The sequence below is a fragment of the Aptenodytes patagonicus genome, chromosome Z (assembly GCF_965638725.1).
Source record: "Aptenodytes patagonicus chromosome Z, bAptPat1.pri.cur, whole genome shotgun sequence".
Taxonomy (NCBI): Eukaryota; Metazoa; Chordata; class Aves; order Sphenisciformes; family Spheniscidae; genus Aptenodytes; species Aptenodytes patagonicus.
In genome coordinates, this window is record NC_134982.1 from 77,983,931 (window position 1) to 78,006,095 (window position 22,165).

The window sequence follows — 22,165 nt, forward strand, 5'->3', positions numbered from 1 at the left end:
AGTAACAATAAAAAAAGCCTAAAGCTGTTTTCTTGGGGTTTATGGCACTCTAACATATCTTGTAACTCTGAATCACTGGCTAGCAAGATCTGTGGCAGTGGATTTGCTGTTTTAACTGTATTTCAAAATAGACGGTACTAGTTTAATAACGATAGGAGCTTTCTGAACATGGTGTGCCTCTTTCTAAAATAAAGTCGGCAAGCAAAGCCTGCAAAACCTAGAAAATGCCTTATTTAAGCATAATCAGTCTGATCTCAGTTTCCCTATTATGTCTTTAAACTTTAGTCTAAAAATGAATGAAAGGTTTTATATTTTTTGCCTCTGAATAACACTGTTACTTTTTGTTGTTGATGATTATTTTAACTTGAATACCAAGTAGAGGTGTGTATTGTAAAGTTATTCTGGGACTGAGGAGAGGCAATAGAACGGCTTTTAAGTTAAGGAAGTAAAATTCAATTTTTGAATTGCACGCAACATTGCATTTGCCACAGACTTCCTAGAAAAACTTTAGTAAATCTCTTAAGCAGTTTGTCTTGCCACTTTATTTGCCTGGTCCACAAAACTGAACTCATGGAGTCATGTTCTGGTTTTTAGTCTCTGTTGTTCTTGTAACAGTTGTCAGTGGCAATTCTAATTATAGCACTTAATGTAAATCACTTTCTTCAAGGCCTTCATGATCAGTTGATACTGAGGTTGTTCATTGTCTTGGTTCCCAGGTATAAGTGGGAAGGGTAGCGCATGTCATTTAATTGATAAACATATTGCTGGTTTTAGCTTTTTAAAACAATTGTCTGTAAGTTGATGTCTATAAGTCAATGAAGAAATGAATTCTGCATTCATGTGGCATTTGAATGTAACTGGGCCCATTGTGCCTTGTCTGCTGAGTGAAACCCAAGACTTTCAGAAACATATAAATGTAATAAAACACCTGAATGTAACTAGAAGTAATTAATAGCCTTAGTGTAATGCATATGCACACAAGGAGGAAATTCAGTTTGCACAGATGCATGAAACTCAAGTTTCCTGAAGTAATTCTGCAATGTTGAAGAGCTTTCTAAATGTGCCTTCCAAACCAAAACAAAAAACCCCACGTAGCTGATGTTTGACTTCTGTTTTTTATGTGAAGTCATTTTGATCTTTTGGTTAATAATCTATCACTGTATAGTAATTGTGACCTTTCATTCTTAAGAAGGTAACAGTTCTGTTTCTCTTGGCCCTACTTGATTGTCTTGTCACCCTGTTTTTTTCTTTGTCTCTCCCCTGCTGCTCAGGCCATGATTTGTGTCCAGGCTTACCCTGCTCTGTTCTGTGACCTCTCTGCTTGTCTTCTGTTATCTCCTTTTGACCTTTTTGGTTGTTGGTGGGGCTGTCTCTCCCTTTGGGTTGTCTTTTATTTTCCACTGTCAGTGTCTGGCAATAGATTGGCTAAAGTAGCTGTTAAGAGCAGTAGTAGTTATTCACTTTACCGTCATAGGGTTGCAGGTTTTTTTGGTTTGTGGAAGTGTTTCAGGGGCAGTCTTGTCACGCATAGGAGCCAGGAGGGGGTGTAGTATAGATCTAATTTAAAAAGTGATCTTTTAGCGAACTCGCCTGTTACTATAAAGTGTTACCAGGCATAAGTGAACTAACATTTTGATAGACTTTGGAGATAATGCAAATACTTGTTTCTGAGATTAAAGGTACCCTTCCCTCTTGTTGATAATCAAACTCAAACAGAAAACTGAGAAGTGTGATTGTACTGGAGCTTCTCCAGGAAGTGGCTGGAAGACATCTAGCATGTGCAGAATGCCACATCTGTTCTTGGGTTTGTCTTCATTCCTCAGTTGAATCTTTATTGAACTTGAACCACTGAAATTTTCCATGCAGGTTGTCTACCTCGGGGTAAATAGTTTTTCCAGTTACGTAGCTGATCACAAGCTTGATGTAAAATGTTGGTAACTTTAACAATAGATTGTTGTCTGTGATCTTGTATATGTGGAAAAGGGAATGGAGCAAGCTCATGATCTGTATTAGCAATCTCTTTCTGCAAAAATTCTTAGAGGGTTAAAAGCAAGCAAAAAGGGACTTGGATGTTTGACCACAAATTGGGATATTGGAGAAGCATGAAAAATTGGAAAGTTATCAGAGGCTTCTGTTTGATCTTGTGTAACACTTTCATCTTCCTGCTCTTTCTCCCAGCAACCCTGTCTCCAATAATCTGTGCATTGAGGATGGACTCGACTTTATGCAGAAACCTTAAGGTACTTGCTGCGAGTGTTACATCCATACTACTTGATGGGTTGCTTTTACTCAGCAAGTGAATGACAACATCGTAGCAGAGGCAAATCTGAAGGATAGCAATGCAAAGATATGAAGTCAAGTACAGTTATTGGGGAGGAACACAGGAAAATGGCAGGGTATGGGAACACACAAGTGGCTGAGACTTTTCTCTAACAACTTAGAGACAGAGGTGACAGTTTTTCAGCACTGTGAAGGAAATCAGAGTGCTTCAGGCTGGAAATGCCTGTTGAAGGTTCCGTTCCAACCCCCTGCTCAAAGATGGACCAAATTTCAGCAGCTTGCTGTATGCATAGTGCATAGATAGGATAGTGATAGCTTGTGATAAAAGATGGAAACCAGTGAAGGGATGCTAAGTTTGAGATGCACAAAGTCATCAGGGGTCAGTGCTGGGGCCAATAGTCTTTGATGTCTTCATTAATGACCTGGAAGATGGGACATATGAGCAAGTTTGCTGACAATACAGAACTGGGAGGAGTGGCTGATAAACCAGCTGGGTGTGCTGCCATTCAGAGGGACCCGGACAGGCTGGAGAAATGGTCTGACAGGAACCTCATGAAGCTCAACCAAGGAAAATGCCAAGTCCTGCACCTGGCAGGAATAACTCCATACATCAGCACAGGCTGGAGGCTGACTGGCTAGAAAGCAGGCTGGCAGAAAAGGACCTGGGGGTGCTGGTGGATGCCATTTGACTATGAACAGCAATGTGCCTGTGGTGGCAAAGAAAGCCAACGGCATCCTGGGCTGCATTGCTGGCAGGTTGAGGGAGGTGATCCTTCCGCTCTACACAGCACCAGTAAGGCTATGTCTGGAGCGCAGTGCACAGTTTTGGGCTCCCCAGTATGAGACATGGATGTACTGGAGCAAGTCTGGCTTAGGGCTACGGAGATGATGGTGGGATTGCAGCATCTGACATACAAGGAGGGGCTGAGAACTGGGACTGTTCAGCCTGGAGAAGGCTTGGGGTGATCTCATCAATGTGTAAATACCTGATTTTTTTGGGGGGGTGGAGGGGTGTGAGGAAGACTGGGCAAGACACTTCTCAGTGGTGCCCAGTGACAGGATGAGAGGCAACAAGCACAAATTCAAATGGAAGACTCTCATTTTAAACAAAAGAAGACTTTCATGGTTGAACACTGGAACAGTCTTTCCAGAGATGTTGTGGAGGCTCTGTCCTTGGAGACGGGAAAAGCTGACTGGATGCTCCTGAGCAACCTACTGTAGTTAACCCCACTTTGAGCCAGAGGGTTGGAGTGGCTGATCTCCAGAGGTGCCTTCCAAGCTCTGTTGTTCTGTGATTTTGTCAAAGATGACACCCAGGCTGCTGCCTGGACTATTACAGAGCGATAGACTGAGAAGGAGGTTGTGTGGAGGCATGCAAGTTGTGTATATTGCTTATTTTAAACAAGTTGAAATTTACCTGACACTGTGTAGTCACAAGACTTAAATTCAGATAATCCTTAGGGGAAGACAGATCTGGAGAAAGCAGGAGTTAATTTCTGAGTTATTTATACTAAGATTGTGGTTGAATGAGTTTCTGTATTACAAGATTAATAATTAGGGAAAGCAAAGTAGTGCAGAACCAGAAATCTGAGAGTGATAACAATGTGGGAGAAAACCCATAATGCTGGAGGCAGTTAGGGAAGACCAATTTTTTAATAGCGTGAGTCAGGAGGATAAGATACAGGCTGTAAACTTTGGGGTGACAGGATGGTAGTAGTGGCTCTGAGCATGAATGATTTAACAGAATGCAAGGAACCAAAGCCTAGATTAAAGACTGTCTAGGGTAGATTTAAAGGAGAGGAATTGTGGCAGACTGGATGGTATGCTTATGTTAAGAGGAGGGAAGATGGTGCAATAGATGTGGCAAGTGGGCTTTAAAAACAAACCACATCTGTTTGAGTGGTTTGCTTGGAAGGGGAAGATAGAGGACTGCAAGATTTAGAGTATGTAAGATGGAAATGAAATGGGTTGGGTTACTGGAGCAATTGGAGCTCTTGGAGGGCAAAAAAGCATCCAGCCTTGTATGTCAGCTGTAGTGGAAGAAGCTGAGCAGTGAGATGAGGAGGAATATAATCTTTTTGCCAGCTTTTGTCAGGATATGAAGATTTCAAAGAAGTTTGAAGGAGTTGAGCCTTTACATGAACCATGTTTCCATAAACGCATAACTTTTTGATTAAGGTGGGCGAGTAGAGTGGTAGATAATAAGTGACTTTAAAAATTAATTTGTGAAATTTTCTGTCAGAACTGCTCTGTGGCATGCTAAGTATGTAACTAGTTTTACTGGTTTACTACAGCACCCTTCAGTATTTGTGTCCATCATTCCCTGGGAATTGCATAATGCCAAATAGTGGTGTCAGAGTTCACTGGGGTTTTTACCTTTCATTTTAACTGAAATGAGGTTCTGTGGTTTTGACACACTTAATATTGGTTTTGCATTTTACTGAAGACTATGGTTTAAAAGAAACTTAATTACTTTATTGTGAGAAATGTTTTGCTAAAGATCAAAAAAGCTCTTAATTTTGCTAATTGCAAGGTGAATAGTTTTGCATTATCTTAAATATATTGCTTTCAATAATAGTTGCTGAGTACCTAGGCTAGACTATACCTTCTCATAATTGGCCTGGGCTAATTCATACCTTGAGTCAAATTATTGAAGTTGTAGCATGCATAAAGGAAGTCTTATGCTGTCCTTTGGACAGGTAAGGTAAAAACATGTTTACAAGTGTAGACAAAGATCAAAAGCTGAAGTGAAGCATTGTACAAATGAAAAGATTAGGACTATCTTGGCAATGCTACTTGTAACTTTTTGCTTTGGAATTGTTGTATTTCTTAAAGCAATTTTTGAACATTTGATAGGTGCTTCTAGTGGACCAATCTTTTTTTCATTAAAACAGCGGGATAACTAATAACATATCTTTGCCAATTTGTGCTGGTAGTTCGTTTGGTTTGTTTTAGGCCACTTGAATTATTGGCCTCCTCTTCAGAAAAACTTCTTTGTAAACCAAAGACTGTTCTGTTTTGTTTGTTTCCCTTGGTAGGGCTCATCTCAGCTTTGTCAGCAGTACAGTCCATGAGGAGGAGTCTGTAAATGAAGTTAAACATTCATTTTTACATTGTTTGCAAGTGTCCTATTTTTATTAAGTGCTTGTCTTGAGGTCTTGGTTCAATATGCCTGTATAGTAATGACTTCCCAGGTGACTGTTGCTTTGGTTTGATAATGGGTAGTGTGCTACACTTCATTATGAAGCAGAAGAACTATTTCTGTAGTCATATGCACACCTTGTTAGACATAGAATAATCAAGCTGATGAAAATTAGATTTTGGTCAATGTACTGAGCTGTTATTGAGGAGATATCATAAGCACTTTCTAGTGAAATACTTTTTTAGCTTAAATCAACATGCATTTTTCTTGCAAGTCTTGCTAAAGTAAGATTCTGGGTTAAAAAGAGGTAGAAAACTTTCAGACTCATCTCCTTCATGAGAACATATATTTTGAAGTGTTGAATGTTAATAATAAGAGGCGTAGCAACTAGAAAGTGATAAATTCTTCCTGCCTTCATCCTCACAGATCTCTCTGATGGGCTAGGGGAGAGGGGGAAGTAGACAGGATTTTCAGGCTGAAGGAGTCTGTGGAGTTTTTTGCTATTCTTTCCCCTGCCTGCTACACTGACTGCACAGTTTGAGGTGGTACAGTGGGTGGTTGAAATACAGTGTCAAGGGTTGTACTGGTTAACCTTTTGAAATACTAATGAGGGGTTTCAAAATTAAGATACTCCACGATTCCTTTCAAGCATTTTTAAGAGAGATGATAACATATGTTTCATAACAGCATTTCCAAGCAGATTGTTTTATGTAGGTTGTGTAGTGGTGAGGGAAGTAAATGTTGTTTGTTTTTTTTTTTGAGAGTCTATGAACCAAGTGTTGTGTTGTGTGTTTGTTTTTATAGAGAAGACAGGTGAAATTTACCAAGTTAGTTTTTCTGGTTTGTATCTGTTGGAAACATAACCCCCCCCCCCCCCGTTCTTCCGAAATGCTGTCAAATATAGTGTTGAGTGTAGAAGTGTTACTTTGACATTTTCTTTGGAAGGTTTTTTATAATTACTTTCTTCAGTTTCTGATGTTCTTATAGGAGACTTATTCAAGTTCTCCAAGGCATTTACAGCACGAGGGCAGTGACACTGTCTCACTGACAATTATGTAGTCCAGACAAGGCTTATAGCTTTTTTTTTATTACCCCAACTGGGGGTAATAGGGCCTGGGACTGTGTGTTCAAACTTGTGTGAATTGCTGTTTGAGTAAGGTTTCTGCTTCAGTGGTATGCTGTTTTGTACTCTGGAAATACTTGCAGCTGACTTAAATAAAAAATGGCCTGTCATCCACTGAAAATTAAGAAAAAAATATTGGCATGGTATCCGCTTTATGATTCGTTACTGTAGTTTCTGTTTAGTCATTAACACAATTCTGTTACTGGCAGTTAACTGATTTGGAAGCTTTTAGGGAGAAGAAACTGGAAAATCTTGATGGGTGGCAGGGATCTTTGGCACAAAGGGAGCAGTAAGCAGCAACCTGGGGCCTGTGGGAAGCACACTATCTAATGTTTAGCAAATGATGTTATTTAAACTTGTGCCTTATGAAATGAATAGGACTGAGCTATTTTAATCCTATAGATTTGCAAAATAAAAGTCAGAAAAACAAATTGAATACTCTCAGAGTACAAATGTTCTAAGGCTTTGTGTTTTGAAAGATACCATACTTAACACTGAGGGATTGATCCTGTTCTAAAAGCTCTTTGCTGTGGTTGGTTTATCTGGCCCAGAGTTACTGCCATCCGCTGGAGATGCTTTCATAAATATAACACAAATCATGCTGGATGCAGTTATCTGAAGTTGCATAATGTTTGTTGTGAGGAGTCTGTATCAAAAAGCATTTCTATTTCTATGCCTCGGTGGCTCTTGATTTGATGCTCAGAGAGATAATCCAAATCCCCTCCTACCTCTACACCTTTCTAAACATTTCTGCCATTCTAGTCTGCCTTTAGTGAGCATGTGGCTATGTGGTGACTCAGATCAGCAAGCTAGCTTTTTCTGTGGGATAGTTCTCTGTTTGATCAGCAGACTGATCCAATTTATCTTGTGGTGCTGACTGCTTTATAGCCACCAGTAGGCTGAGGGTGTGGGAAAGCAGAAACAGGGAATGAATTGCTATTTTGATGGCAGCCTGCAGATAGACTACAAGGAAAAACTGTGTGTTCATTTTAATGCTTACTATGGTCCAGTAATGGCTGTGTTGTAGGCAGCTTGCTGTGTTTTTGTTAAGCACATTTCATTTCAGCTTCCTGAATTGTGAACTATCTAGGATTCGGACAGTAAAACGGTTCCCATTACTTCAAGTTTAACTACAGTCTATTGTGTGGGAGCCTGTTTGTTTCTCTGTTATCGCGAAGGTGTGGGGGCAGGGAGGGGAGTAGAAGAAGAATTTCTAGATTAAAAAAAGGGAGTGTTTGCTGGTTTTAAGTTGAGGTGTGTAGTGTTTGCTCTTTCTTCTTCCTGAAAGATAAGGTTTTTTCCTACTTAAAACTCCAAAACATGTTTGAAAAAAGTTTAAATTCCACCCCCCCTTGAAAAAAAAGACTGTGTCAAGTTATGGATTGCATCTACTGAACATGACTTTTGTGATAACATTTGGAAGAGGCTTCTTAAAGAATTTCAGCTGTGTATGAAGATTTCAAATTCAAAATGTCAAATAGCACTAGACAGGATTCCTACTGTTCTGCCTTGTATGATTTTATTTGTCTTCATTACTAACCGCTGATTGAACTACTACTTCCCAAACTGAAAGAGCAAATTGATGTTTGGTTTTTGAGAATATTTATTTTTTGAAAAATTACAATGATCACAGTCTAGATTCTTTCTTACTCAATTCCGTCTCAAGACCTTTAATTTGACTTTTTTTTTTTGTGGAAAAGGTTTGACTCTTGGTACTTTGGAGCTTATTTTTTTCTTTTTTTTAAATCATTCCCCTTCCTCTCCATTACCCATTGTGATTTCAGTGCGTTACATTCTAAGGTCCTTTTTTTTTTTGTCTGTGGGGTATGTGTAGTACAGGAGAAAATATGCATTGCAAGTGAATGAAATGTTTGGTCTGCCTTCTACCCTCAGCTGGCATGTGATGAAGCACTAACCAATTGCAGCATGCTTTTCAACATAAATTTCTAGTATGCAAACAGTAGGATTACATTTTTTTCAGGTTTTTTTGCAGGCATGCACAAACCTATGACTGTTTCTCTGCTGGCAGACAGCCACAAGAAGTCTGTACTACAAAGTGGGCACCTGAGTCTTACCCACCATTTCCTTCTTTCAGACTTGTCTACTTTCCTCTATCTCTGAGCATTTTATCAAGGCCAAGTCACATGTTAATTGTTTTTAATTGCAATTGCTGTCACACTAAAAGTGACATTAGGGTTTCCTCTTAAGTCCTTTCCACTTGTCCTGAGCTGTGCATTTCTGGTCCTCCCTGTTGTTAGGTCTGACACTTGTGTAGCTGTTAGGTCAGTGGGTGGGTGGATTGACTTGCCGTGTGTCCATATGGCCGTTGAATCGGATGTAAGCAAGGGGCACGAGTGGAGGATAGGGAAGACTGTCTACCTGAGAACACTCTGGATAGCTGGTGGGCTGGGTTGACACCAGCCAGCAGCTGAGCGAAGGTGTCCTGAACTGGCACCAGCACATTTCTATGGGGCGATGTCTTCCTTTCAGCCAAGAGAGGTAGAAGGGTGGCATGCCTTAAGTATTACTTCAAGAGTCACTTGTGAATGCTGGCAGTATTTTGTGCTAGTAATCTGGTTAGCTGTTTCTGGTGGGCAAATAAGGGCAGGGAGCCAAGCTATAAGGGAGTGAATGCTGTGAAGGAAAACTGTGATGCAGAGCTGGTTGTGGAAGAGTTTTCAGGGGACTGGGCCTAATCCTTGTGTATGTTTCTAGAAGGTGGTGTTGTGCCCGTGCTGCTTCCTTTGTGCTGACACTGGTCCTCCTCTTGACTCCATGGTGAGTGGGCTTATGCTGCTCATCTGTGGGCAGCTCAGCTCTTCTGGAAGGCTGCTGAAACCTGAGGAGGAAGGAGACCCTAGTCCTCCTCTTCTCCCATGATCTTGGCAGCACATTCACAACCACCTTCTTGAACATGCTCTGGAGCTTCTTGCAGCCTTCCCTAAGGTGCCCTAACTCTAATTGGGCAGAAGACAACCTGAAGTGGGAGGAAAAAAGCCAGATTTAACTTTCTATTAAGTGAGTTGAAGCAAGATTGTACCTGCGTTGGTACTGGCACAATGTCTTGTTTGGCTGGTGTTGATGGCAGCACAGAGGAGAAGAAACACTGGGGAATCTTAGCTGCTAGTGAAGCTGCATGATGATCTTGCCATGTCCTTTCAAACTGTATACTTGCTAAATTAAACTGACAAAATGCTAACATTACAAATGGGGTAATAGTTATGTGGTGGTTTAGGTATCTCATCTAGGTCATTGTGGGATCAGACAAGTGTCAGCACCACTGGGAAACACAGCACATCCCAGAAAGAGGGAAAAGAAGGCAAGAGGGAGCAGTAGCCTGTAGTTAAGTTGGTTCGGCTATGTTACAAAACTCCACTCTAGGGGGAAGAAGGTTAAAAACAACATCAAGGTGTTTAATTCTTGCTTTAAGAATAATTCTGTCCATTTGCTAGGAGGTGATGTTGGTTTGTTTGATCTGTTTTGCAATTTTCAAATCTGTCTGAAGTCTAGGAGGTCCCTAAAAAGCAGTAATAGCGTAGTAGGCCTCTTAATGCACAGTAGTACGCCTGTGTGCTTAGTACGCCTGTGTGCTTAAGTCTGGGTAGGGCAGTATGAGAAATAAGTACTTGATAATAGTGTGTCATTCAGACTTAGTTGTGTCATTGCAGAGAGTGCTGTTGTGCTTCTCTCTCCCTCCATGCCCAAGTGTCTTGTTTTCCTTCCTGGTGGGGTAGACCAGAGCTATGACAAAGGCTGCTCGTGCAGACCCCTTCCCTCCTGCCTTCACAAGCAGGCAAAAACTTGCACTGTAGCTCCCAAGCCAAACGCTGTCTTGAATCCATGACTCTGATGTATATAAATAAAATCTTATTCCATCTATGAATATAGGATTATGCATATATTATTTTTATATATAAAAGTGCATTCTCTATATAAAATGTTCTTGGTTACTTAACTGTAAAATGGTCAGATGACTGTATAAAAAGTTACTGCTGTGAGAAACTGAAACTTATTTGGCAGTTATCTATTCCTTCTTATGTGGAATTGTCTTTATGCCGTTACATTAATGTGGTAGGATTTTAAATGGGCTAGTATTAGTCTTTGTGAAGCAAGGGTGCTGTTAACCCTTTCATGAATTTAGGGGTCGTCTGTAATACTTTTGGACTCCTCCAATCTTTCAGTTGTATTTAATGCACTGACCAGTGTGGTGTATCCGTAGCAAATTTCATTTTTTCTTCTGTGCATAAAGGTACCTACTTTTGGAAATGTTTTAACACAAGATATGTATAAAAAGTAAGGAAGATAGGGAGAACTTATCCTTTTTACCTTTCTGTTGCCAAAAGAAGCAGGATAATCCTACATTTTATTTCTCCTGTTCAACATCTCCTGTCTGTTACTCCATGGCAGACCAACACTCCCCAAACACCTGTGTGAGATGGTTCAGCTCACGAACATGAAAACAAACTGGGGAAGGGGGGAGTGTGTAAATTCAGAAGTAGAAGCAGGAAAACAGCCCCTTTCAGAAGTAATGATCTGCTAGCTTCTCTCGATGGCCTGTGGAACCATAGCCTTCAAGGGATGTCTTCAGTGCTTCCTGTGCCTTGTTAGTGCTGTCTTGCAATATTTAAGTATCTGTTACAAATTTCTGACCAAGAATTATTTAACCTCCCTCTAGTAGGATAATTCTTCAAGTAGCTGCTGAGGGAAGGTTGAAATGAGTGAATAAAGAGTGTTTAGGGTTTTTCAGCTGCTTTTAAATGTCATATGTTACTATCTTGGCTGAGAGACCCAGCAGTCTGTCAACTGTAGCAAGCTTTTTGGTTTTGCTAGAATACTCTGCTGCCCTTAATGAGGTGAGGGGAAGAAGCTTAGTCTTCGCCTTTAAAAAAAAAAAAGTTTTGTTGCTGATACAGGTTAGCAAGAAGATTTTTCAACAGTTTTGCTGTTGATACAGGTTAGCAAGAATTTATCATGTAGTATACTGGGCAGTGATAACTCAGTAGCCTGTGTTTTGTCTTTGGAAATACATTTTTCCTCTGCTGAGAGAAGAAATCCAGGTTACAGTTGCTTCTGTGGGTTAATTACTGCTGTGTTGAGGAACTAAGTATGAGGAAAACTTTGCAGATGCCTCTTACATGATACAGAATAGCTGAACTATAGCTCCTGACACCATTATGCATCCTGCTGCTTTTTTCTTTCCCCCCCTATGTACACCAGCACCAGACTGCTTAGAAGGAATTTCACAGTTTCACTACCTAGGGATTGCAGGCTGATCCATTTAATATATGTAAGCGCAAAAGTGCTTATAAATAACCTGGCTACTGGTCTTTCACACACAAGATCTGAAAGTGCCTTTAAATAGTGCTCTGCCATCATGTGTTTCAGAGCTCAAAGTTGTTATACATTCCTTGGTGTAGTGTTTTTCTGCAGCTTACTGCATAGGCAGAGGTGGAAAAAAATGCATTAAGCAAGTACATCTGTATAGTTAGTGTTTTTGACTGCTTTGGGCTAATTGCAATGCAAAATAATATGTAATATTCTATATGTGATACAAACTTTGTGAAAGGATTGCTTTCCTTTATCATTTTGAATTGTATATGTCATACGTGCTCTGTGGTAATGAAGACCACTGTGATCACAACATGTGTCCGAGAGAACTGAACCACCACAAGCACAAGTTAGTGCTCAAAAATACGAACTTACTACTTCATCTTACCTGTACTTTGGAGACTTTGGTGCATGTTCTGTAACACACAACTTCATTTAGAACATACCTGCATCAACAGTGTTAGATGTTGTTTATATTTAGTGTATTATTTTGACATCTGTGTTAAATGTTAGCCTTAATTTGAATATTGTAACTTGTTTTGGTTTTTTTATAATAGTTGGTCTGTTTCACTGGTGATGGTAGGTTTTCAATTGTAACTTTTTAATTCTTCTTCAGAATATGCCACTTCACAAATAGTCCTTCTCAGTGTAAAATGATCTGGTTTACTGTTAATTTGCCTCTTGCTCTGTAGAGTCTAACAGGGCATTGCAATTACTGGTGTGGAAATTGCTTTACCTTAGTGTCACAATACCACAGTGCTTCAGGATGGCAGGCTGCCACTTTTGTGCAGCGTTATGAATAGAACGTGAACTGGACTCTTATTTTTAAGATAGCATGTTAGAGACCGTCTTGCCATACCCTGTCAAAAGTCTCAGTGTATGGTGTTTCATAGCTGAATGGATCCTGACAATGCTGCGTGCCTCATTTGCTTATTTTCCAAGGTTTCCCTCTCCTACACCATGTGTAGGCTTTTCGTTATGCGATTCAATCACCTGCATAATCCTATGTGTCAGCATGGTTTGTAACATGATGCCTTGCAAGATTCTGCAGTTTTATCACTTGGTGCTTATTCTTTATCACAGTCCTGCCTCAAGTCTGTCTTCATCCTTTCTGTTCTTATTCATTTCCATTTACTCTGCCACTTCCTTCTCTTATTTCTTCTTCATCAAGGCTTTTGCCTCTGTACAAAGCTATGTGTATTGCTACAGTCTGTTTTAAATGGAGTACTTTTTTTTCCCCTTGCATTATCTACCTTTTGTTCCTCCTGGTCAAAGTTCCATTCCTGAGACTCTCCCTCCTTATTGGCACTAAAGCCCTTGTTTGCTTTTATGTTTTTGAAAATTGGTAAGAAAGTCTTTCTCTGTCTGTGGTAGCTATCTGAACTGTTGCTTTTTTTACTTTGGTCTGACTGTCCCTTGGCTGTTAATTGCTTGGCAAGACTATTTCACTTTACCTCTGCAGTGCCCAGGCTTGGGCTCAGTAACAGTACAAGGACATCATCTGCTTTGTCCTTCTGTCTTTTTAGTGAGCCCATTGTTTATGTTCTGCAACAGCATTATGCCCTTGGTGTCCAGCTGCAAACCTGCCTGAAAGAAGCGTGCTGGGGGTGGGGGGGAAGGCGATGAGGTAACACATGTAAGGATGTCACTGTCCCGTTTCAGGGAAAAAAAAACCCTCTAGAGAACTACTGGAATCTCTTAGTGGAGCTGCTTTGTAGTTCAGTAACTTCACTTGGTCAGGCACGTTCTTCAAGAGCATGCTTCCTAGGAACTTGACTTTTTTTTTTACCATTTATTCAGAATGTAGCACTCCATGAAGCAACCCTATTCACATTTTTGGTTTTTTTGAGGCAGCATCTTGTGAATTTTAAAGTGTGAAAGTTTTTAAGTTAAGAATTGATACTATTTGGTACATGCTGCAATAAAATATTCTTTCAATCTGACTACTATGCATGCTAGAGAACTACAGTATGCAGTATATACACTAATTTGCAAATCTTAAGTTTCAGCAGATACTTTTCCTCCAGTTATTTAAATTATATATGTATATTACTTGATGCAAATTTGATTGTATACTGGCCTGTCAAGCTTTCAGAATTTAACTTTGCATTCATTCACAGGAGTGTAGGATTAAACATTCATATTAGTGAGTTGTGACATGATCGTCAATTTACTTTGTATATTCATTGCTGAAATACTAGTGACTGTTTGGAATTGTGTTCGCAGTATATCTATGCTTCTGACCCAGCCTGATGTCCAGTTTCTAGGATTTTTATACTACAGTTGATTGATCCTTATCCTTTTCTTGCAAGTGTTTGTTAACAAATTGATCAGTAGGATCAACTGTTTCCCCTGTGCTTTCAGTTTGCTTTAAGTTATGCATAACTTAATGCAGGTAAAAGCACCTGACCCTTCTCTTTTTTTGCCTTGTTTGCAGTAAATTAGTTTTTCTGAATATCTTATTATAATACTATGAATTTTAATGCTATGGAGGAAGGCAGAAAAATCTTGTCTCCTGTGTAGTTTGAAAAAAGTGATACTATTCAAAATGCATAGTGCAAAATGCATTAATCTGAAATGTCTGAGTAAGGTTTAATTTAACCTACATACAATGCTAAGGTTTTTTTAGGCATTGTCTCTGACAGCAACTGTCAGATATAAAAATAGCTGTTGTTTCTACAACCAAAATTAATTTTTTTGCAGCAGTTTTAACTCCCAAGCTTTCTTAGTTCTGACTGTATTTTGAACGGAATTCTCTAGCATATTTTCTTTATGTGGTGGTGTATGTTATTTCTCCTTACAGACGCCTCCACCTCAATAAGAAAGCCACAGACAAACAGCCATATAGCAAGCTTCCTGGTGTTTCACTCCTAAAGCCGTTAAAAGGTGTGGATCCTAACCTGATCAACAACTTAGAAACCTTCTTTGAACTGGATTATCCGAAAGTATGTATACTGTTTAGTGTCTTTTTTTTTCCTTCCCACCCTCCAAAAGTCCTGTCAGTAGCTTGGGCTAGAACTATGCAACTTGATTGTGTATTGGGTTGTCCTTCCTTCCACAGGGAATACATCGTTACACATTTTACATGGTGCAAACAAAACTTACTGCTTTTTAAAAAGCTGTCTATAAAGAAACACAACCAAGGCTTAGGGATGAAACATAGTCTGCACTTCACTAAGATTTGTTTCACCATTATTCCAGTGTTGTTTATAGCAGTATGAAACCCTTCAATCTATAAAAGATCATTTGAGAGGCCAGACACCCTCCCCAATTAACTACTTCTCTGTAACAGGTTCTCTAAAAGGAAATAAAAGAGAATCTGAAAGGTTCTCTTAACTGATAGCCTGAAACTTTCTGGTGGGTCTTACTGATGGCTCATCTAACGAAGAATTGCTCAATGATTAGGTGGTGTACCTCACCAGTTGTTGGTAGGTAGGATAGTCTCCAAGCCACTTATTGGTGTTGGGAAACAAATGGTTAATAAAAGCTTACATTTGCTCTTGAACACTGTTTGACTTTGTAATATAAGTGATAAGTAACGTAAGTGATAAGTGTGTCAGATGCTGTCCTTGCTCTAAGGAGCTTACAACTTAAAGGAGAAATCCGCACATGCTTGCTGCATCATTCACTATTTGGTGTATGCTCCTGTGGATGGAAAAAGGACTACATTTTATACTGCATATCTCCTATCTCAATTCTTCTCAAAACTGCTTCTGACACTGCAACTTGAGTTGTAAAAGGTCAAAGGTATGTGTAAGCTGTACAGTGAGTTTCCTTTGTGTATTCTGACTGAGAGCTTTAAACTAACTCCTAAGTGGGCAGGGTAAAACAAACAAAAAAACCCCACCATTTGAAACTTATTACAAGTTGGATAGTTCTTCTGTAATGAAGCTTGGGGCCTTTTGAAAAGCTTCAGGCATGAACGTTTGAATCCCTTTCAATGCAACAAAAGTGCAATAAGGATTAAGCGTGGCCAAGATAAGTTTAAAGCGTACTTCAGGCATGCTGTATACGCTGATATTGCAGACAGTGCAAAGAAGCTGCAGCAGTATCTTAACCTGTTTTATTACTATAATGAGCATCAAAACATTATGCAGCTGAAACATTTGACTACAAATGCTATTTGTTTGAGAATTCAGAACAGCAGCTATGCTGGATCTTGCTTTATGAGACATAGTCTTGACCTAAGGGTCAAGATAACTTACACATATGGGTGGCAATCCTAAAATATTGCTACTCCAAACAAATCTGAATTTCGGGTAACAATAGTGGCAATCATATTTTTCCCAAGGAGAGTGAAAATGGAAGGTATGAATGTTTGACTTTACTGGGGCACAGATCATACAGTACAAGCAAGATCCCCAAACTGTTTGAAAACACATCAGTACAATAACTACAAAAATAACTCATTTGAGAGATTGACATTACACCACAAAAATCAAAAAACCAGTATTGCTTGGTATTCAAAGTTCAGCTGTCCAGGGAAAAATTATTAGGAAAGAATAATCGTAAACTTGTTCCAGTGAAGCTGAGTTTAACCTGCAGTGATACTGATTCTCTGAAACTCTTTTGTGATACCCCCTGTGTGAAATAATCTTGTGTTGTGTAGAAGCCAGTTATGCAGCTTCTAAACTGCAGGACTTATACGTAGTATCTTCATCAGTGAACAGTTCTTACCTACTGTGCATATCGTAATTTTGGCAGAAATCTTTCTATTTGTGGTGTGTCCAAATGAACCTGATTGTAATGTTTATGTAGATAAGCATCTTTGTATTTCTTCTGCTTTAGTCATAGTTTTTGTTGTTCTTTACTTTGTTACTGCATACAAAGGCCATTTACTGTGAATTTTTCTGTTTTCAAATATTGCAATGTCGAAGTTTTTTATTATTTCTGGTTGAATTTCTTGGAGAATAGAGATATAGAAGTGTCATTGCAACTGTGGATTGAAGATTAATTATTTAATTACTAGCAAAAATATTTGTTCTTTTACATATTTAATTGGATGAGCAATAAAGAACTAATTTCTTCAATTGGTAATTTCAATGGTATTCATGTTGTCAGGGTTGTTCTGTTGTGGTGGAAAGACCTGTCTGCTTAATGAGACAGGTCTTCTACCCTTTAAATTCCATGTTCCATGCTGGTAAAATGATAGGAATCAAATACTGTTTGCTCTTTAGGCAAATTGGCTTTGAGTTTGTGTTCTGAGAGGTAGAGATGTGTTTGTCTGATGGTTTTTAACACTGGACTGTCTCTTACCAACTCCCATTTAGTGGTTAATGATTTTAAGTTTCCACAATATTCTGAATGCAGTTAGAGTTGTTGCGTGTTTTTGTGTTTAACAATACTATTTTTTCTTCAAAGAATGTATTTGTTTAACTTAGTGTCTTCTGTTGTATGAAATACTTCTTACGGAACAAGAACATCAGATATTGTCATCATTGAGCCCACAGGCAGCTTTTGAAGTTCAGATTACTTTTTGCTGAAGTAGTTTACTGAAAATGAAGTTTAGTGAGGTGATAGAATAGTATAAGGGAGAATAAGAACTGTTTTGAACACTAGTTGGGACTCTTATTTACAGCTGCTATATCAAATGAGTTCCAAGAAACTTGTTTTTAATGAGATTGAATTTTTAAATCTTGGACTGTAAAAATGGCTTCTAGGTGTCTTGATCAGAAATTTGCATTTTCTGAATTTTATTCTTTGGATTGGAGCTCTGATTACTGAACTATTACAACAAGTTATCTTAACAGGGAGAGAGGAAGGTTGTATCAAGTAAGGAGCAGTCAAGGAATTTGCTGTTAATGCAGAAACAGAAATACCTCCATGTCCTGGTTTTGGCTGGGATAGAGTTAATTTTCTTACTAGTAGCTGGCATAGTGCTGTGTTTTGGATTTAGCATGAGAATAATGTGATAACAAACCGATGTTTTAGTTCAAAGTCAAGGACTCTTCAGCTTCCCATACTCTGCCAGTGAGGAGGTGCACAAGAAGCTGGGAGGGGGCACAGCCAGGACAGCTGACCCAAACTGGCCAAAGGGACGTTCCATACCATGTGATGTCATGCTCAGTATATAAGCTGGGGGGAGTTGGCCGGGGGGCAGAGGTCGCTGCCTGGGGACTGGCTGGGCATCGGTCGGCGGGTGGTGAGTGGTTGCATCGCTTCTTTCTTGCTCACGTGCTCTTTCTCGCCCGCCCGCCCTCCCTCGGTTTTTGTTTCTCTCTCTTGTTGTTTTACTTTCCATTATTATTCTATTATTTCAAATATTAAACTGTTCTTATCTCAACCCGCAAGTTTTCTTACTCTTGCTCTTCTGATTCTCTCCCCCATCCCACCAGGGCCAGGAGGAGGGTGAGCAAGTGGCTGTGTGGAGCTTGGTTGCCGACTGGGGTTAAACCATGACTCTCCATCAAAGCTTGCAAAGCTGTCTCAAAACATTGAATGATTCTTAAAATGCTGTTTCCTCATCCACTGTAGCTCATGTGTAACAAGCATGTAGCTTGATGGCTGAAACAGCTACAGTTTTTCTTTACCTCTTGTTGATTTTTAACCATTATTCTATTAATGAGGAAAATACATATACATTACATATGCATATACATGCTCCTGAGCTTAGCTTTATTATACAATTAAGCGTACACGTACTGGTCTCTGTGGGTTGTCTTCCAACTCTGTTCTGCATATACATCTACAAAGGAAAGGAAGGTGTAGTTCAGAGGTATGCAGTCAAGTGTATCATAACATCATTCCTTTAATATTTTGTGTGCTGTAATTTCATTGAATATAAGATTGGATTTAAGATTTGTATGTGGACAAAAATGGAAGTGGAAATAAAAATTTTACCTTGTGTACCGGGATGTCTTGCTTCATGCCTAATAGAAACCCTTCCAATAACAGGAAAATTAATGTTCCTCAGTACAAGAGTTTATTGGGATACAGGCTTGGTTCTTTTTTCACAAGTACTTGGTTGTGCATTAAAAATTAGTCTTATTTAGCTGTAAAACAACCTCCTTGGTTTTATTTTTAATTCTCTAACAGTGCTCTTTTTTTTTTTTTTCCCCCAGTTTGGTACACTGTTAAGCTTTATTCCCTAGACCATATTGATGTTAAGTGTGTGTGTGTAAATATATACATATGTGTATACATTTTTGTTTTTACTAGTATGAAGTACTACTCTGTGTACAAGATCATGATGATCCAGCTATTGATGTGTGCAAAAAACTCCTTGGCAAATACCCGAATGTTGATGCTAGACTGTTCATAGGTAAGCAGTGCAACGTGAAGGTGGGACCCTTACTTGTAAAATGTTTAGGTCTTCAACTCCATATACAGTATTCTAAAATAAATAGTTGCCTTGTTCGGTCCATGTTGCTTCTGTAGCTTAATCATCTGTTTGGGGTAAAGTAGTAAGTTTGCAGTCACAATCTGTGACATCAGTCCAAAAAAACTCTAGAAAGAACGGTTTATGCAAACCCCGCAACTTTTTCCTTCTAAGTCTCAAATACAGCAGTTTAAATCCTGTCTTTGCACTGAACCAAATGTGCAGGAAGTGACTTGGAGTTGTGGCTGTATTTGAGCTTGAGGTCCTGCAACAATCCTTTTTCATCAGTTTAGACTGTAGGGCTCTCTTCACTTTACATTTGAATTAGAGGAGGGAAGGCATATTAGAACTAGGTAGTAGAATGTCTTTTTTTTTTTTTTTTTTCTCTGACATGAAACAAACTGAGCCATTCTGTCAGGAGCAAAAGAGTGTCTCACTTTATTCTGCTCCTTTTTCATTTTTCTGCTAAAATTACTGTAGGGTATAATGGTCATAATCAGTAGTCTTTAAGAAATAAGAGGTAGAGAATATTTACCTTACAGAATGTAGTAGTAAACTTTGTAGTTCTACTGCCCTTTAATTACGTTAACCTTGTTACCCTGCCATTTTGAGAAAGCATTTAAATATTTTTTCCTTTTTAATTTTCTCCATAACTGTAGTAAGATCTAAAATATAGAAGTGAAAGAATACTTAAATTTTAAATTCTTTTCATAAAAGTGGACTTTAAGAATTGATGGGTAAACACTTATTGTTCTTCAGTTAATATATCTAAATATTTTGAGTATTGAGTCTGAATTCTAAAAAAACCCCATACATTATTTGTGTATGATGTTTGTATTTTTTAGGTGGCAAGAAGGTTGGCATCAACCCCAAGATTAACAACTTAATGCCTGGCTATGAAGTTGCCAAATATGATCTCATATGGATTTGTGATAGTGGAATCAGAGGTAGGTGTGTCTTGTAATTTGCTGACTGTTATATTGCTCTTAATCCCTATAGGCAAGCAGTTGTTGGAGATTATTTTGCCTGAGAATACAAATAGAAATGAAAGTTAGAAATCTGGAAAAAAATATTTTAATGGTATAAAAATGTTTAATCTCTAATTAAGGGTGAAAGTTCCATTTAAAAAAATACTGTTCAAACTGTTTCCATTGTACTTGTTGTTGATCATAAAAATTGTGTTAATCAGTATTATTATTTTTCTGAAACTTTGTTGCTCCAAAATACTGTGCATCAAAGTGTGTGTGCTCTTGATATTGGTAATAGAATGAGAATTAGCGTCTCTTTACAGTAGCCTGTTAATGACAGCTCATTGAACTGTCTTTTTTATTTGTCACTTAGTAATGCCAGACACGCTGACAGATATGGCCAATCAAATGACTGAAAAAGTAGGCTTGGTCCATGGGCTTCCCTATGTTGCAGACAGACAGGGTTTTGCTGCTACCCTTGAACAGGTGAGTGCAATGGTGTCTTTTTTTTTTTTGGCAAGACCTTGCTGACTAAAAGTTGTATAGTGCTTCTTGTACCTTTTGAGTGAAGAAATGTTTATTTTCAGCTGCAGTCACACTTCAAACTATCTAGGATAACTTTTAAATGCTCCAAAACTTTACTGTGGTGCTCTGAACATTGATTCAATGTTTAAGTTTACAATACAAGTAATAAAATAAAACCCGTCATTTTCATCCTGTAATCTTTAAAATTTATTAAAACTGAAGAACTCTTTCTAGTGCTTAGTCAGGAAGGGCCATTAATTCTATTTTGGTGTCATGGCCATTTCTGTGTTCCTTTTCAGACAAGTCAGAGCAAAGTCCATCTCACACAATATCTTATTTCTAGCAGGAGTTATAAGCAGAGCCTTGGAGGAGAGTAGAACACAAGCAAGGCTTATATCCTGTTCTCCTGTAATACTGTCTCAACTTTCTGCAATTTTCAGCTGAGAGACTTCCTGAGCAGGAAGTAGACTTGTATATTTACTAATCCTTAATATAGTAGTATTTTAGTAAGAACAGATTTCTTACATGAACTTTTCCATCCTTTCTTTGAGTCCATACAGATTTTTATCATCTATAACTGTCTTTACCAGGAAGTTCCATAGATCTACTATCTGTTACAGGAACCACCACCTTGTTCACTGACACTTGTTCTTCTATAGTGCTATTTCATGTCTCCTAATACTTGTTTTGGAAGAGAAAGTGAACAGTTGATTCCTATCCGCCATCTTCGTATCACTCATTCTGTCCTATTCTCCCCTCTTTTCTTTCTCAGTAAGTTCTCTTTTGTAGAATGAAGAGGTTGAGTTTTCTTGTTTGTTCCATGTGTCTCAAGGCACGTGATTTAATAAACTATCTTTTATTCTAAGCTGGCACATATAAGGCATTTTGGCCCCAAGGCTAGCTAATGTGTGTCAAAGGCAGAAGTGTGAGAAATGAAAGTGCAGTGAAATTCAATACTCCTTCATTGCATGGACAGAGGGCAGCTCGTTTGATTTTTGTGACACAAAGTCTGAATTTCCTCTTACAAGAGAAGAGCAAGGAGCTATAGCACAAAGCTTTTAGTACTGCTACGTGCTACAGTAGCAAGAATTACAACTCCTCCTTCTTTATTCTTGGAAGAGCTTTTTGCTTCTGGATCCAGTATACTGGAAGGTGAGCATGCCTCTTCTTGAATGAGTTACTGTATTAGTAAGACCAGTGTGAAGGCCATCTATTCGAAGAATAGTAGTGAGAGGTACTAGCACTCATTCCCACTGTCTTTTTATAGGACACTCCTAGTTTTAAATTATTGAATCTTGTAAAAAGACTCACTCACAATGTGAATTTTTTCTTTGTTATTTCTGGTTGCAAGTACATTAAGTAAACAAAATTCCCCTGCTTCTGTACAACCATATAATAAGTTTCTAAGAACATGTATGCAGTAATGAAGTTAATCTTTGTAAGAGGAAGGAGACAGCATGTCTGTCAGCTGTCACCAAATA

The 22,165-nt window shown here is 38.7% G+C and overlaps 1 protein-coding gene across 1 annotated transcript in view; it reads left to right on the top strand.

Annotated features, from left to right (window-relative positions):
• The window catches only part of UGCG (UDP-glucose ceramide glucosyltransferase), a 32,553-nt gene that overhangs the window by 4,914 nt on the left and 5,474 nt on the right, over positions 1 to 22,165 (top strand). The window contains exons 2-5 of the mRNA XM_076362541.1: positions 14,677 to 14,818; positions 19,032 to 19,134; positions 20,037 to 20,138; positions 20,533 to 20,645. Of these exons, the coding sequence (XP_076218656.1) occupies positions 14,677 to 14,818; positions 19,032 to 19,134; positions 20,037 to 20,138; positions 20,533 to 20,645 (460 nt within the window). The remainder of the gene's footprint in view (positions 1 to 14,676; positions 14,819 to 19,031; positions 19,135 to 20,036; positions 20,139 to 20,532; positions 20,646 to 22,165) is intronic.